Raw genomic sequence first — 17687 nt, 5'->3', positions numbered from 1 at the left:
CTAGTTGTCGGGGTTCTAACAGGCAATATCCTTTGGCACATGATTGATCGCTAGCGATGAAGTGAGCTCTTTGCCTCAGTAAGGCTCGCCTCTCCCTAGTTGTTGGATTCTAATGGGCAATTGCCCCATGTCGGTCAAGTAGAGTTGAGGATCTTACGGGATGCTAGCATCAGAAGCCGCATGGAAGAAACCGAAGGTGGGAACATCTCGATATTTTTTTATTGATTGTTCGACGTGTGCGAGATCAAGACTTAAACACTTGGAAACTTAATGACAGTTGATGATCCTAATGATTAATTAATAAATACTAATGATTTGTGATTTATGATTTAAGATTAAAAATATTGACTGCTGATCTAAGATTTATGATTAATAAATACTGATTTATGATTTTTTATTTAAGATTTGAGATTTATGATTTAAGGTTTAAGGTTTAAGATTTAAGGTATAAGATTTAAGATGTAAGAATTAAGATTTAAGATTTAAGATTTAGGATTTAAGATTTAAGAATTAAAATTTAAGATTTAAGAATTAAGTTTTAAGATTTAAGATTTAAGATTTTAGATTTAAGCTTTAAGATTTAAGCTTTAAGATTTAAGATTTAAGGTTTAAAATTTAAGATTTAAGATTTAGGATTTAAATTTAAGATTTAAATTTAAGATTTAAGAATTAAGATTTAAGATTTGAGATTTAATATTTAAGATTTAAGATTTAAATTTAAGATTTAGAGATTTAAGATTTAAGATTTAAGATTAAGATTAAGATTTAAGGTATAAGATTTAAGATTAAGATTAAAGATTTAAGATTTAAGATTTAAGATTTAAGATTTAAGATTTAAGATTTAAGATTTAAGATTTAATTATGATTTAAGATTTAAGATTTAAGATTTAAAATTTAAGATTTAAGATTGAGGATTTACGATTTAAGATTCAAGGTTTAAGATTTAAGATTTACGATTTAAGATTCAAGATTCAAGAATTAAGATTTAAGGTTTAAGGTATAAGATTTAAGATGTAAGATTAAAGATTTATGATTTATGATTATTATTTTTGATTAATGCTTATTGAATTTAAGATTGATTGATGATTAATTATTTGTGATTAATGATTATTGATGACTTATTATTTATGACTTAATTAATTAATTTATGATTTTGGTGTTTAATGACTTATGATTATTGATTAATGATTAATTGCTTTTGGTTAATGACTATTGTTGACTTAAGTTTTATAATTTAATGACTTATGATTTATAATTATTGAATACTTTTGATTTGTAATTTCTGAATAATGATTTACAATTTATGATTTATGATTAATTATGATTTAGGATTTATGATTTATCAATTATTTAGTTGTCAAGTATTAATTACGACTTGTGACTTTCAATTTATGAATAATGTCAATAGTTATGAATTATGTATGACCTCATGAGAACAAGAGAAAATATAACAGCATATTAATAGTTAGACTCAAATTTGGCTTTTCGGGCCTCGCAAATCTCGCTCCATTTTAGACTTTAGCTCTCGTCGGTTCTGAGAATATTCTTCTATTTTCTTACGGCGACCTAGCTCCCTACAATAGAATGAAATACTCACCTAGAACTTTACCAACTGCCTCTTATTGCGGCATTACTTCGACTAACAAATTTTTCAAAATTCAACATAAAGAATCTCAAGCCCTTGGCAACAATAGGTTGTCAGTAAATCATCTTAAAACTGCACGAATGATGAGAGTTTGTTTGCAAAAGAAAGATGCTTTTGGATATTTCGGTAGTTTTTTAATGTACCATACTCGGTAAGTGAGTTGCTAAGCTCATTATTATCTTTCACTTATTTTTCATTAAGAGACTGACCCACAAAACAAAAATGGAAGTCTAATTATTGCGATAAAGACTGAATATTTTTCTCATAATGGTTTGCCTAGACGGAACGATACGAAGAGATCACTATCACGTATAGACCAGTGGTGCATAACCGGTATAATAACAGGTAATAAAATGTCGCAATCGCGATATTGTGCACTTTTGGTATAAACGCCATCGAAATACTAACTTCACAAAAAAACAAAATTTAAAGTTTCAAGGCCATTTAATACGTAATACCCCGAACTAAATACTCTCGATCGCCATATATAGCACAAACATGAAGTGCATGGGTTCTGAGTGTCCAAATCAATTGAGCGCGAGATCAAAGGCGTCGCACCCACTTAATAAAACCGACATAACTACCTAATGCCACCATATCCCCCGTGCGCCTACCACACTGCCCGCAATAACTTCATCTAAGCACTGCTGCCAGCGCATATCACGCCAACAACTTAATAAAAAAACCCGTTAGATAGCAGTTCGGTTACAATCAGTACGCGGCGCAACGATGCGTAAGATCTCGCACAGACATCTCGCATGCAGTCGTTGAATAAGTGAGTTCAAGTAAGTGCCTGCTTGTCTGACCAATCGATTTCCACCAAGTGCGAGTGTACACTCAATGCGCCTTAATCAAATCATGCCATTGTGCGCATTGTTGTACAACAAATAAACTACGAGTATTACAATATTATTCCAGTGCATTTAATAAAGTGTTTACGAGCGCACACACATACATGCACATGTATGCTTGCAAGAAAGCTGCTATGACGACTCACTTTGCGCCGAATTCGCAGACGTTCAGCAAAATGAATAGAATATAGCGGAAAATAAATGGAAAAAAAATCTCAAAAAATGCAAGAAAATGCTCGAAAATAAGCAGACGACACAAAGTAAACGACAATGGCAAGAAAATTGCTTTCTTTCAACGCAGCGCGTGCATGTGTTGCAAGCACGAGCGCGCTGCAGCACGAAGGCAAGCAACGAATGCGCGCCAAATAAACGAAAAAAAAAACAGCGAGAAACGACAGTTTGTGCATGCGGCTGTGTGTGTGGATGAATTTTGCGGCCGTGGATATGTGGCAAGTACGGCAAATCGGCAGGATATTGGTAAGCGTAAGCGCTAAAGCGTCTGCGTTCGAGCGTGGGCCACCAGTCTCAATGGCTGTAACATTATTTTGTCGGTCCATAATCGAAGTGCCACACACTGCTCATGCCACATGCTTGTGGCAACTGCTCGGGCACCGCACCAGCACATTTTGATTTTCACATTACAAAAGTTTTTCGGTTTTTCGGTTTTCTATTTGTCTTTGTAACTGAAATTCGCCTAAAAGACGCTGGCAGCCGCAAACGTCGCGCGGTGATGGTGGCGGCTCTGAGCGCTTGCATGTACCGTTAGCATTATTTGATGATGCTTTCGCGATTTTTTCGCACTTGAGTGGCTGATTTTTATTAGTTGAATTCCTTTGGTTTTACTTTAACTCAGCAAACAAATAGTGGGGCATGGCGGTGGCTGTGTGAAGATGCGGCAAGTATAGTCGAAGTTTTGCTATTGCTTGCTTTTGTGTGGCAAGCAGTCGGCGACGGCGGCACTGCAATGAAAGCCCAAGCACACACACATACACGCACATATATTTAATGTAATTTCATATAATATATAGGCGCTTATGTACACACACGTATATATAATGTATAAACAAAGATTTCAGCACTCAAGTCGCCGCCTGCGGTTGCGGCGTCTATTTGATTTTGCCTGCCAGCTTCGCTGCCACCTCAGCGCGCCACTCAGCGCCGTTGCAAGCACTTCGCTACTGCTTCTCGTTTGCCCTGCGTTTGTATGTATTTTGTTTGTCGCTGCGTCGTTAAACAAACAATGAATTCTCAAGTGCTGTTTTCTGTTGCTCAGTTTCTTTTCGTTTTGGCAACAAAATAGTTTTCCAGCATTTTGCAAACGTTGCAATTTTGAAGTTTTCTTAAAGCAGCGCTTTATATATACATGCATATGTATAGGCTATATGTAGGTATAAGTGCGCTGCTTACTGCCGAGCCAGCCAGCTTGCTGCCGCTTTTATTTGTTTGAACTTTGTCTGTCTATATTTGCTTTGGCTTTTTTCCACCAACTATTTATTGCCTAATTTAGTCGGTGTTTTCGCTACTTCAAGTGCATTCTTGGCTTTGATTTATTGGTTATCTAAGCGCATTTAGAGGTTTCAAGTTTTATTGGCGTACTCGTACGTGTGTTAATATATTGTTACAAGGAAATCAATACTAACAGCATGTAATGAGTTATGTTGTATAATACTTTATTTTTCAGCAAAATTTAACTTTTTCTCGTGGGTTGAAAAACTTATGGTTTTGGCATAAAAATTTACGGTATGACAAAGAAATTTATGGTATGACATAAAAATTCATGGTATGACATGTTTTGAATATATTGCTGAAAAAAGCTTTGCTCTTCGATTTAAGTCATTTTATATATGGTATGGCATACAAATTTATGGTATGACATATTTAAAATATGTTGCCGGAAAAAGAATTATTCTCCGATTTAGGCCATTCTGTATTAATCAAATAATTTTTCACATTTTTCTGCAGTATATCTATATTTATATTATGACATGTAGCATACAATTAGTAGCACTGTTTTATCTCTCATGATTTAGAAAATGTTAAAAATATATTTTCTAGTTATTTAAAAAAACATACTTATAGTGGAAATAAAAAAGTTGAATTACTAAATTTTAAAGTTAAACAGTGTTTTTTTGTATTATAATCGATTAAATTTTTGGAAAAGATTATAGTCACAGACTAAGCGTAAAAGTGCTAAATTTTAAAATTAAACAGTGGTTTTATGAATTTTAATGGCATACAATAAAAAGTTATGGCATGACATATTTTGAATTCATTGCTTAAAAATGCTTTACTCATAGAGTAAGGCTACTATTTTTACGATTTCATTTTATTTTCTTATTTTAAAGCCATATTTTATATTTACAAAAGTTTTAAAGTCAACCAGCACTTTTATAAATTTTAATGGCATACCAGAAAACTTATGGTATAAAAGTTTCGAATACTTTGCTTAGAAATTTTAAAGTTCTCCAGCTGTTTTAGGAATTTTAATGGTGTACCATAAAAAGTTATGGCACTACATATTTTGAAATCATTGCTAAAAATGCTTTTCTCTTAGATTAAGCCCACTTTCTATAAGTTTTCATATTTTACTTTTAGTATTTAAGCTATATTCTATACATGAAATAAGATTTAAAGTTTTCCAGCACTTTTGTAAATTTTAATGGCATACCAGAAAAACTAATGGTATGATATATTTCGAACAAATTGATTGAAAAAATCATTATTTCTTTAAAAATACTAAATTTTAAGTTAGCCCGGGCCTTTTTACATTTTAATGTCATACCATAAAAATATATGGCATAACATATTTCGAATACATTGCTTAAAAATGCTTGACTGGTCGATAGAGAACATTTCTTTAAAGTTTTTAAAGCGTTTTTTGGCTTGCTTTGGAATAAACCTTTATGTTTCAACAAATCTAATACCAGAATTTATACAGATAACATTTTCCAAAATTTTATGTCAGCCTAACACAATATACAATTGAAAAGTTAGTTTCAAATTTAAATTAGAGACAGGAAAATTACATTAAAATTAAGTGATAATAGCCTAACTTTAGGCAAATACTTTATTTTTATGCCAGAAGCTCAACGAAATTGAAACAGTTTGCCAAGGAAACGTTTGTATTTAGATTTCTGAGTACGAAACTGTACTTCTTGTAATAAAGGTGGCACACTGAGACCCAAAATATTACACGAAGTATAATTTTGCAATAGTTTCAATAGTTATTTCTAGGCGTCAATTTAATAACCCAATTAAAATGATATAGCCTAACTTTAGGCGTATACCTCATTGTTATGCCAGAAGCTCAACAAAATTCAAATAGTTTGCCCAGGAAAGGTTTGCATGCAGATGTCTGTATGCAGCACTGTACTTCTGGTAATAAAGATGGCACACTGAGCCCAAAAATATGAGCATAATTTTTAAGGATTTAGAAAAATATTAAGCCTATCTTTAGGCGCTTTTTATATTTACTAAGAAGAAGTTTACGATACGGAAGAGTATTTACTTTTTTTTGAAGGTTTTGGTTTATCAATATTGAGTTTTATGCACAATTTAAGGCAAAGCTAGGCTAGTTACGCTAACAGCTTGACGAAAATCTTAATGCTGCGCAAGGAATAGCTCTCTGGTAGATTTCTATATAGAGAACTGTACTTTTAGAAATAAAAGTGACACACATAGTACAAAAATACTAACTGGTGTATGATTTTATGAGATTTATAAAAAAAAGTTTAGCCTACCTTAAGGCGCTAATTTAAATGATTAGCAAAATAAGGCGCTGCAAAAGTGAATTTGATTTTTTTTTATTTCTTGGCCTGTGAATATTGAAATTTTTGAACAGTTGAAAGAATATGGCATAATTTTAGGCGTCTGCTATATTGTTTTGCCAAGAGACTTTATTATGTTGTTCTTTCGAGTCATAAGAAACATTGCCCATAAATTTTGAAGTTTTTATGCTTTTTTCTCAAAAAAAAATAGGAAACCTCAAAATGGAGCACCCTTTATATACTTTTTTTTAATTATTAAAAGCATATTATAGTATTTTATTACCAATTCGGAGCTTTTGCAAAAACTTTAGTGCCCCAATACCGTTCAAAGCGCTCACGGAACCCTTACTATGCTCTGTTTATCCACACTACACAGAAGTCCCTCCATTCTTCTAAGTATTTTCATGGTTGCTCAAAAATTAAATCTCTCACACCCAACCCCAAATGCACATAATTGCTTGACTTGTCTGTCTGTCTGTCTTCAAGTATCACTTTATCAGGTTATTAAAGGCGCATACATGCGAACATACTTGACTTGAGGTGTATGCGCTGGTGCAGTGGACGGGGCTGAGGTGTTGTACCAATAAAATTCGCTTAACAATTTCTTTGCTGCACGCACACACCCACACAAACAGTGAAGGGAAGCAACGGCACTGCCTTATGTGTGTGTATGTATTTGTACGTGAAAGGGTTAAGCCCATGCGTGCATATCCTGCCACGTAGCAGCCGTTGTTGGCAAGGATACGTACAACGTTTATGTCGTTCGAGTCGTTTGAGTCGTTTATATACGCATTTTCTTGTTTTAAATGTTTCAATTTAATTTTGCACGTTCGAATTAATTTCACAAACGTCCGTCGTTGCTGGCACTTCTTGAGGCGCACACATACCCACAAGGGTTAACCGACGCCCTCACACTATTGAACGCCTGGCGCATTTTCCAAAGGCAAATTTAATTAATTTTTAGCTTGATTGCATTTAAAACGCTACGCAACATGTAATCACATGCATGCGTGTGTGTGTGTGTGCCTTAGAGCTAAACCCCTTTCACTGGTTACTTTGTATTTAGTGGCCTTTTGGGTAAGTAAGCCACTAACTCGGCGCTCTGGGAATTTATAGTTATTGTGGCTTGCTTTGTTGTCTGACAATACAAGCTTTGTGCTTTAGACACACACACACACGCACACACTTTTGAGTTTTGCTTAGAAATATTTTTGGCTCATACTCAACCCCCCTCTTCACTGCTCCCGTGCAGCACGCATGCATTATCCTTTTTATTATGGCTTCCATTTGGTTTCTCTATCTAATTTGGCTGCCTCTTACATACCCCCCTACTATATTCACCCTTGGCCTCCCAGCACTTTCACTTTTACCTACGCTCCATATGCCTGCATTCCCACACACCACACTCTCACTTCATGTTTCTGTTTCTTTTTTTTTGCTCTCGAGTTTGCCGCTCTTGTGCTCCACTCAAGCGTTTTAAGTGGCTTTTTAATTAATTTTCGGTTTTCATCTACTGATTTTATTAGTTTTAATAAATTTTTATGAATTTGCTAAAATTAGCAAGCCACAAGTTTGCCGTAGAGCGAAAATATATTGAAGTTGCTGAGTAAAAAATATTTTGCCTACCTTTTGTATGCCGCTCCAAATTGGGATCCTTAATGCCTGAAAAAAGAGAAAAAATATTTATTTATTATATTTTTCAAGTGATTGAATACAATAGCTTAAAAAATTATTATACAAAAAATTCACTATCTCTGCTCTTCGTACGATAAAAATCTGTGACTGAGAATATTAGGCTGAAAAATAAAATAATAGTGTTCGGTTGAATTTGGGTCAATAATTTTAATTGCATAATAAAATATGATTTTTTACAAAATTAAAGCGTTGAAAGCTCAAATTTAAAGCAAAAGTTTCATATAGTTTATAAACGGACTCCTAGCAGCCTGAAAACCACCACCACTCATTTCGAAATGCCGTTCCACAAGTTCAGTTCAGCTTTACTAATCACTTTATTTTATCTTCGATTATGCTGAAAAAACTAGAATAGTTCAAAAAATTTTCCTTCAGTCTGATAGCGCTAAAAAGTGCCAAAAGTTATCGTTCTCGGCTCGAAAACTGACCCCAAACAGCTTTAATAGAAACACCACTCATTTCCTAATGTCGTTCCACAAGTTCAGTTCAACTTTACCGATCACTTTACCTTCGGTTATGCTGAATTAATCTAGATTAGTTCAGAAGCTTTCATTTCAGTCTAATAGCGCTCAAAAAGTGCCTCGGCTCGATAATTTATTGTTTAAATACCAGGGAACAGCTGGCCGTTACTATTCCATCCTGATAAAATTTGGGAATGGTTGCTTCTTGCAGCATCAGCGGCTTTACAATTTCCGACAATTCCGCTGTGGCCAGCTACCCAGATAAGTTTAATATCAGGAGCTCAAGATCTGTACAGCTCCTTTGCTATCGGCTTGGATGCATACTTCCCTTAAAGAAGTCGCACCTGGGCGAAGTACGCCTGCTGCTACCTTTATGGCTGCCAATTCTGCTTGAAAGAGTATAGAGTAGTCTGGCAGTTTGAAACAAGAGCTAATTAAGAGCTTTCAACAGAAGACTCCGCACTAACCCTCCTCTTGAGCTTCGTTACATACGTGAAAAAGTTCAGCGCGCCTTTTTTCAAGCAACTCTGCCCTACCCACATAGATATATGTATGTGCGCGGAGAAGATGCCGCTATTAGAGAGTATACCAGCGGTTCAAATTAACAGGGATGCAGGAGTGAGATAGGATTTCGCAATGTGCTTCCCTGGGTCTCTAAATGTTCGCAGTTTTTTCGCAGTCTGATAGCAACCTTCGGAACAATGCATCTGCCGTCTATCTTTAAAGGCAAACGGTGTTTCTAACAAATTTGAAGAGCTCTTCGACTGCCATGGATTCAATAACAGACTCTAAAAGGATTTAGTATCACCTTTTCCTTCACCCTCGTCTCGCTGGCAGTGGTCACAGATTTCGTATTAACGGCCAAACTTAACTTCGTTCAGAAAAATAATATTCCGCTGAACTCTGAGACTAGCTTTTCCCTCATTCAAATAGACTTTATTGCACACTAGTTTTTGAGGCTGAGAAATGTTGTCTTGATTAGTTGATTTTTAACTAATTTATTCTCTCTCTGTGCTGTCATTTCACCAATTGTAATCACTTCCACTTTCAAATCATTTTCCATGAAAGCTTAAAAGTTTCATCAAGCTCCAAGTGAAATCAACCGTCTAAATATTTTCAAGTGCCCAAAAATATATCAAATATGAAGTATTACAGTTTAACGTAAATTATATTTTCATAACACACCAAAGTGTGCTGCTGCCCCCCGCAATCTGCCCGCCGCAGCACTTAATTTATACAAAACAACTCATAAAATTGCCTATAAAAATATGATTAGCACTTCAACCGAACTTAATCGGCCAACGACTTGAAGAATTTTGCTGAAAGCAGCGTGTGTCTAAGCAAACGCGGAAGCCACAAACAGGAATTCATTGCGACAATTTATGTACTTTTCGGCAGTAAGCCGAAATTCACGAGACTTCCTCTAAACCCTCGCTAGCAAAAACATACTGCCGTAGGTACATGTACAAAATTTGCCCTGCCCAGAAACAAAATTTGCATTTTATTAAGGCCTTAACGTTTGTGAGTTGCTATTTTAATGTGTGTGTGTGTGTACTTGTGTGTGAAGCTGGGGAAATCTCGAGCCGTGAAGCGTTTAATATGAAACTCATTGGTGGCGAAGACGCTTTGAGGTTAGCTCTTGTATATTTATTTGCATGGTAAACATATATTTTAATGATTTAATGGCAAATGTCATAATTTATTATGTTATTAAAATATATTTGAGAGAAAGTGTAGCAAAGTAAGGAAATTATACAAGTGTTGGCAACAGTAAGGATATTTTCAACTGATGAAAATATGATGTTCTTAGAAGCTAAGCAACTTGAAATAGAGGAATGTATGTGATCCATTCCGAGCTTCCCTACTTTTTTTCAAGAAAAAACACACAAACTTCAAATTTAAAGAGAACTGTTTATAAGCATTTGAAAGAATATTCTTCAGCATTTATTTTTTGAGGATTATCTCTTTCAAATGTTGAAAGAGAACTTTGACTCGTTTTTTGACTGATAACTGGCGATTCACAAGCGTGCTGTTTTGCTCCAAGGTCTGAATCGAAGTGGGATTGTCCACATAGACTCTAGATTTTACATATCCCCAGAGGAAAAAGTCTAATGGTGTGATATCAAACGATCTTGAGCCACGATCGACCGGCACAAAACGTGGAATTATCTGCTCAACGAAATGTTCTCTCAATAAATACATTGATCGATAGATGTGTGCGAAGTGATGCCGTCTTGTTGAAACCAAATGTCACCGAGATCACGAGCTTCAATTTCAGGCATCAAATAGTCGCTTATCAGGACGCCATAACGGTGACCACTGACGGTTATGGGCGGATAAATAACTAATTCAAAATCAGAATCGTTTAAATACCCAAACCTCAAGTTCAATAATCATAAAGATAAATTCCTTAAGATCACTTCAGTTGACCGTCAAAATGGAGTACGATACATAGACTCTTACAAATACGAATTAGAATTCTGCTAGAAGGTATGCATATTAATTTCAATACCATCTATGGAGTAAATTTTTCAACGAAACCGAAGTGTGGGAGCGACGTTTTTAGAAAGAGCCTAATGGTCTCCAAGTATTAAAAATTGAAGTTCAAACAAAGTGGACCGATTTTACTTTTCTCATGATTGTGGGCTCAAAGCTGGTCAAACAACGCCTGACTTCGTTAACAATAACATCAAGCTTCTTCCATATAAGACTTTTATGTGTCTGGTCACAGAGGAATCGCCGGAAACTGCAAGAAAACTGTATCAAGCCAACTTTCGATGTCCTCTTCGATTTCCGTTCTAGCGCTGAAGGCATGCATCTAGTGAGCTCGGCAAGCGCTGGTCAAGCAAGTACGAGATGCTGCTTGCGAAGAGTGAACTGTAAGCGTTCTCCGAACTACTATATTTTGGCGATGTCAATCTTCTTCAGACTTGTATGACCTCGTCACAACTTGATCGCCGGAAACTACAAAGCCAATGAGCTTGTTAAGGAAAGCAACCTAATCTCACCGGATTTGAACGAAAAATGTTAGGTATCCTCTTCTTCTCGCACCGAACGTATGGATCTCTAATGAGCTTGGCAAGTGTTGGCCAACAGCGAGAACTTTACTAAGATATCCTACTAGCGAAAAGAGAACTGTAAGAGGTTCTCCAAAATACTGCCACATAGCGTAGTCAAATTTCTTTCATATTAGATTTGTATGGCTGCCTGGACAAAGGAATCGCCGGAAACCGCCAGGCCGGTGAGTTTGCTAGGGAGATGAAACTCACCTCAATATTATCCGCTTGGCAGCGAGTCGATTTTCCGATGTCCTCTTGCGTTCTAGCGCTGAACCTATAGACCTCCAGGTGAGCATGGCAAGCGCTGGTCAACAACCAGAACTTGTGCGACTGCGAGATACTGCTGGTGAAAAGTTAACCGTAAGCGGTCATCCGAACCACTTGGTCTTAGCAAAGTCAAGCTCGCCAATGGCAAGTATATTGACTGGATATTCTCCAATGGATTCACTCGTGGTGAGACTAAAGATTTTATCGGACGATCTTTGATAAAACAATATAGACAATGTATTTTGTCACTATCTCAGCTTTTGCCCGGCATTAGCTAGACTTAGATTGAAATATCTACATAGAAGCATCTTCGGCGAACCTAGTGTATTGGATAGGATGTGCATTAACTGCCTTAAAAAATTTTTGATATGCTGAAAATGCTTCGCTGAGCTGTAAAAACGTGATGATCTAGTGTTAGGGGTTTATGGGTAACACAAAGTACAAAGAGATGTCTATCGAAAGATATTAATAATACGATCTAGTCCCACCTAACCTCATCATTCTCGTTTTCCAAGCACAAATGGTATTTAAAAATTACAGCAAAACCCCAACGAAGGAATCTACTTTAAGTTACAAAGCCGCATTTAAAATAACAAAAAAATGTTTTTACAAAGTTTTACGAACAAAAATGCGACGGGCCTCACTCGATTAAACTTAACTGACTGCGACAAGGCAACTTTTCAGCGGAAACACGCGCCTGAACAGCTTGAACGGAAAGGCAACATTCCTTCAAAGTCCTTTTTGTGCTTCTTGTTTTCCTACCCAGCACACGCCGCGGCATAACAACAGGCGGCAACAGCGGCAGGAACAACTTCATTAGCAACATGCCAATATTTAGCAACACTGGCTAATTTGCATTTTAATTTTTGTGACAACAATTGCTGCCACCACGACACACAACCACCGACCGTCGAGCTAACCTTGCAACGCTTCAACCTTTTTTTGCGATTGCCAGCATTTTCAGCTTCAGCGCGCCGCGCGGCAACCCTGACTTTTACGCGCTGCTAAGTTTCGCCACATTTTTCGCTTATTTTTGTTTATTGCAGCGTTCTTGTTGTTGTTGGTAAATAAAATTTGCGCGTCCATATTTTATGCACTCATGCCGCATACACATGCGCTCAGCCGGCAGGAAGCAGCGTTGCCAACCAAACGAACAACCGTCAGCGCTGCAGCGAGTGGAGGCTGCTTTGTTGCTCAGTCTGCTGCCTCGGCGCTTTTGTTTCGTCAACGTTGTTATGTTTTATGTGCGCTTTGTTGTTGTACTTTTGTTTTCATTTTGTTAAAAATGCCATTGTTTTTCCTGCTGCCTTTGCTGTTGTTGTTGTTGCGCTGTTGAAAACTTCGTTAACGAATTAAAATTGAATGGAATAATTTTCGTCGCCGAACTAAGTGTGCAGCGCTAGGAAATTATTCGTTGTCGCTTAACTGTGACAATGCGGCTGAAGATGAATGTCGTCACAGTCGACGAGCCGAAAAGGGGACGCGCCTTTACGAATTGGATTTAGGAATGTTTAAAGCGGCAATTTTTAAATTAAATTCAAATCAGTTTTCTACTAGATAGACTGAGACTCTTTTGAACTTCGCCAAGACAACTTTAAGCCATGGTGCCAGAACTCTCATTGGAACCTTCGCAAAGTTAGAGCCAGAAAGTCCTATTAAGCCAGGTGCCAGGATTATTTTTTTAACTAGAATTCTCCTTTGGTCTTTTTCAAGGCAACCTTAAGTGCCGAGCGAATAACAGCCAGAGAGTCCTAGAAAGCCAAGTGCCAGAATTTTGCTTTGAACTCTCTCTTAAGGTAGTTTAAGCCATCGCTTAAGTGTAAGAAAGTCCTAACAAAATAGGTGCCAGGATTCCCCTTAAACTAGAATTCACTTTTGAACCTTCTCAAGGAAAACATAAGTGGCGTGCTCATAAGAGCCAGAGTATTCTACCAAGCCAGTTTTCAGAATTTCTCTTTGAACAGTCTGACGGCATTTTTAAGTTCCGAAATAATAAGAGCCAAAAAGTCCTACCAAGCCAATTAACAGTATTCTCTCTCGAACATTCTCAAGGCAACTTTAAGTCTCGCGCTCATAATGACCAGAGAGTTCTACCATGCCAGGTGCCAGCATTCTCTGCTTATAAGACCCAGAGTGTCCTACCTAGACAGGTGTTAGAATTCCTAGTTAAGTCAGAGAGTCCTACGAAACCAAGAATTCTTTTTTGAACCTTAACAAAGCAACTTTGTGTCCCACGCTCGTAAAAGTCAGAAAGTCCCACCAAGCCATATACCAGTATTCTCCCTCGAACATTCTCAAGACAACTTTAAATTGCGAGCTCATAAGAGCAAGAGAGTACTACCTAGTCTAGTGCCAAAATTCTATTTTGAACCCTTACAAGTTAAATAAAATTCCAGCTTATAAATTCTACGGCATCCAACCAACCCTGGGGCTATCTAAGGTGGACCCTGAAACCCCCAAAAGTGGTTCTTGTTGAATCCCGACACTTCTAGGTATAATTAAGAGGCATATGGTTCTGTGGCTCTGTTGGAACAACTCGCCGAGCTCTTAATTTGAGCTCCATAGTTAAGACTTTCATTCGTGCATCTCATTTGAAAACCCTAAACTAACAGAGGGTGCTCAGTTCCAAAGCTCATCTAGGCAGAACAAAGCAGAGATTGAAGAATAAATCCCTTGCGATTTTTTTAGTTTTGACCCTGCCTGTTGAGTTCATAATGCCTATTTTATATCTCATAGCTCTACTCAGAAAAAAAGTGAAATGGGTTAATAAAGGTATCTTCTGCGGCTCTGAGCTGAACAGCAAAATATTAAATAGTCAAAAGAAGTATCTCGTCGGAGAATTTGTGTAAACAAAGCGTAATTCTTCTGTAATAATGTAATAATCTGTAATAATTCTGATGTTAGCCAAAAAACGGAACCGAAAATATGTGCTCGTGAGGTTCCAAGAACTGAAAACCGACAAAATGTATAGATTTCAGCAACAGATTAGGAAAATAAGACTTGATTACAGAACTGAAATGATTGCATCGATAACTCCGAGAAAAATTTAAGCGCTTGGGTCAAGACTTCAACACAAAATGAACCAACGAGTTAAGTGGCCATCTGCATTATATTTCTAGACACTAAAGTACTCCCTTCACCTTCAGTTCCTAAAAACATTTCCGTACTATTACCTATAATTATTTGCGCTCATCAACAACTGGAAGGTCGACAATGAATTATTCGCCACAAACCACAACAACTCACCATGCCACTCACATATGAGTACAGAGCAAACTGTTTGGAAGAGGCTCCAGCCACTAAAACTTATACTTATAGTAGCTCAGCAGAGTTCAAACGGCTAAGGCATGTGCCTGTGAGGTGCACGGTCATTTATCTCTGCCAAGTTTATAGCATCAGCTCGCTATTATGCTCACATTAGCGCATAACAGTTGACTGTGGCCACCCTTGCCGCAAATCGCCTCGCGCCTCACTTGTGTACACACTAATAGCCAACGACGCCAAAAGCATATGGACGCGCGCTGCGAGTGTTGTCGGTTTTGTGACCAGCTATCAAATGTTAATCCAAATTAATTTCGTATAATTAAAATCACCTTTAAGCCGAGGCCATATATTACACGGAACATTTACTGGGTATGTGAGCTGCTCGAGGAAGGCCACATGAGTGTGTGTGGACACTTTGGTGCAGTCTGGACTTGGTGCCCAAATAGCTAGCAGCAAAAAAAAAACTGAGCTTAAGTAAACGTTAGCGTACGAGTAAGGTCTCATGCATTTACGAGTAGAGTCGTATGTGTAGACTAAGGTGTTGTGTGGCAATAACAAACTTAATTGGTAGTGGTGTGGAGGAGACAGGTTGATGGAATGATCCGGATGATGAACTTGAAAGTGGAATTGAGTTAGAGTTAGAATCAGAGTTAGAGCAAGAATTAGAGTTAATAGTTAGAATTGCAGTTAGATTTAAAGTTAATGTTAGAGTTAGAGCTAGTAAGAGAGTTAGAGTTAAAATTAGAGTTAGAGTTAGACTCACAGTCAGAGATAGAGTTAGAGTTAGAACAAGAGGTCGTTAGTTAGAGATAGAATTAAAATAAGAGTTAGAGTTAAAGTTAAAGTTAGATTTAGAGTTAAAGTTAAAATTCAAGTTAAAGTTAAAGTTAAAGTTAAAGTTAAAGTTAAAGTTAAAGTTAAAGTTAAAGTTAAAGTTAAAGTTAAAGTTAAAGTTAAAGTTAAAGTTAAAGTTAAAGTTAAAGTTAAAGTTAAAGTTAAAGTTAAAGTTAAAGTTAAAGTTAAAGTTAAAGTTAAAGTTAAAGTTAAACTTAAAGTTAAAGTTAAAGTTAAAGTTAAAGTTAAAGTTAAAGTTAAAGTTAAAGTTAAAGTTAAAGTTAAAGTTAAAGAGTTGGAGTTAGAGTTAGAGTTAGAGTTAGAGTTAGAGTAAGAGTTAGAGTTAGAGTTAAAGTTAGAGTTAGAGTTAGAGTTTAAGTTAGAATCAGAGTCAGAGTTAGAGTTAGAACTAGAGTTAGAGTCAGAGTTAGAGTTGGAGTCAGAGTTAGACTCACAGTCAGAGTTAGAGTCTGAAAATTAGATTTAAAGATAAAGGTAAAACGAGAGATAAATATGTTGTATATAGATTTTCCTCCAGAAACTAAAAGAATTTTTATAACTATTAAAGATATATTGACAAATTGAATGAAATTCTCTTTCTTTAATTCTTTTCTTTTCTTAAATAATCAAATTGTTTTATATAAAGCTTAAAGGAGTCCTTACTAAACCCAAAAAAGTAATTACAAGATACCTTACTTCACTCACATAAAACCGTTTATGTACATAGGTACTAGGACTTTCACCGACAGAGCACACTTCAAGGACCAGCGACAGCCACTGACTGTGTAATTTCTTCAAGTCCATTTACGTCAACAGCAGAAGATAAGCACAAAAGGCGACAAACACAACTTCCTTTCAACTACTCGCCCTCGAAATGTGAGTGTGTGCATATAAAAGGATGCAACACCTGCAATACGCGTAGAAACCAAACTGCAATCACATAATTTCTGTGGCAATAAATTGATTCGGTACGCGCGAGTAGCCACAAATGGATTTTTCTGAAACGATGCGCCACAGCCAACGACAGCAGCGGAGTTGCAACGATATTGGAGTGCAGAAGAAATCTAAAGAAAAAATGCAGCTTGCAGCCAGCAGTTGCAGCAAGCGGAAATTGTTAAGCATGAAATTGATTTGTACTAAAGGGAGCGGAAACGGAAACAGTACACATATACAAAAAATATATGTATATGTATATATATGTAGCATGTCCTTGTTGCTTGTTTATCTGTTTGTTCTAGTTGCCAAGGTAACTGCGTGCATTAGCTAGGTGTCGTGGCCAGCGTTGCATGAAGCTTGCTGGCATACGCTCGATTCGAGCTGCAATTTCACGCACTTGGCATACGCGTAGGTGGCAATGGTTTTTATGAAGCTCAAATGCATAATTGAGTACTAGTGGAAGAAGTGCAGGGAAGCACAATTTTCTTTAAAGAATTTTTATACACAAGGCTCCACATTTTGTGACATGAATAATCTCACCTAAAGAGCTACAAATGCCTGTGAAGCCTGGCAGTTCTAGATAGGGATCTAAAAGACCTTCACATATCGACAAGAACCTAGAGCCTGTACAAATTTATTGAGCCGGCTAATACCTACCATGAAGCTTTCTTCTTCTACTTCTTACCAGAAGTACAGGTTGCCTGGTTTCATAGATGGCAACCGAAATGCCTCTACCTTAGCCAGCGAAAGCTATACTGTGAAATTCCTATTACTCATTGCCGCTTTGACAATATTTTGGCAATGAGAGTGGGAGAGGGTCCAGTTAGGACGCAGGAGTCAGCAAATCATTGTACTTTTTACGTTCAATTCTGGGCCAGAAGGCTTTCGTAACCCCAGAAGCACTGGTTGCT

General features: G+C 36.8%; 1 protein-coding gene across 1 annotated transcript in view; it reads right to left on the bottom strand.

The window, feature by feature from the left end:
* LOC126762839 (nuclear transcription factor Y subunit beta) overlaps positions 1–17687 on the bottom strand; it is a 194903-nt gene that overhangs the window by 32499 nt on the left and 144717 nt on the right. Inside the window, exon 3 of the mRNA XM_050479882.1 lies at positions 7890–7927. Within this exon, the coding sequence (XP_050335839.1) occupies positions 7890–7927 (38 nt within the window). The remainder of the gene's footprint in view (positions 1–7889; positions 7928–17687) is intronic.

This window comes from Bactrocera neohumeralis, chromosome 6, assembly GCF_024586455.1.
Source record: "Bactrocera neohumeralis isolate Rockhampton chromosome 6, APGP_CSIRO_Bneo_wtdbg2-racon-allhic-juicebox.fasta_v2, whole genome shotgun sequence".
In the NCBI taxonomy this organism is placed as follows: Eukaryota; Metazoa; Arthropoda; class Insecta; order Diptera; family Tephritidae; genus Bactrocera; species Bactrocera neohumeralis.
The sequence above is the reverse complement of the archived record's forward strand: the minus strand, read 5'-3'. Positions and strand labels throughout refer to the sequence as shown.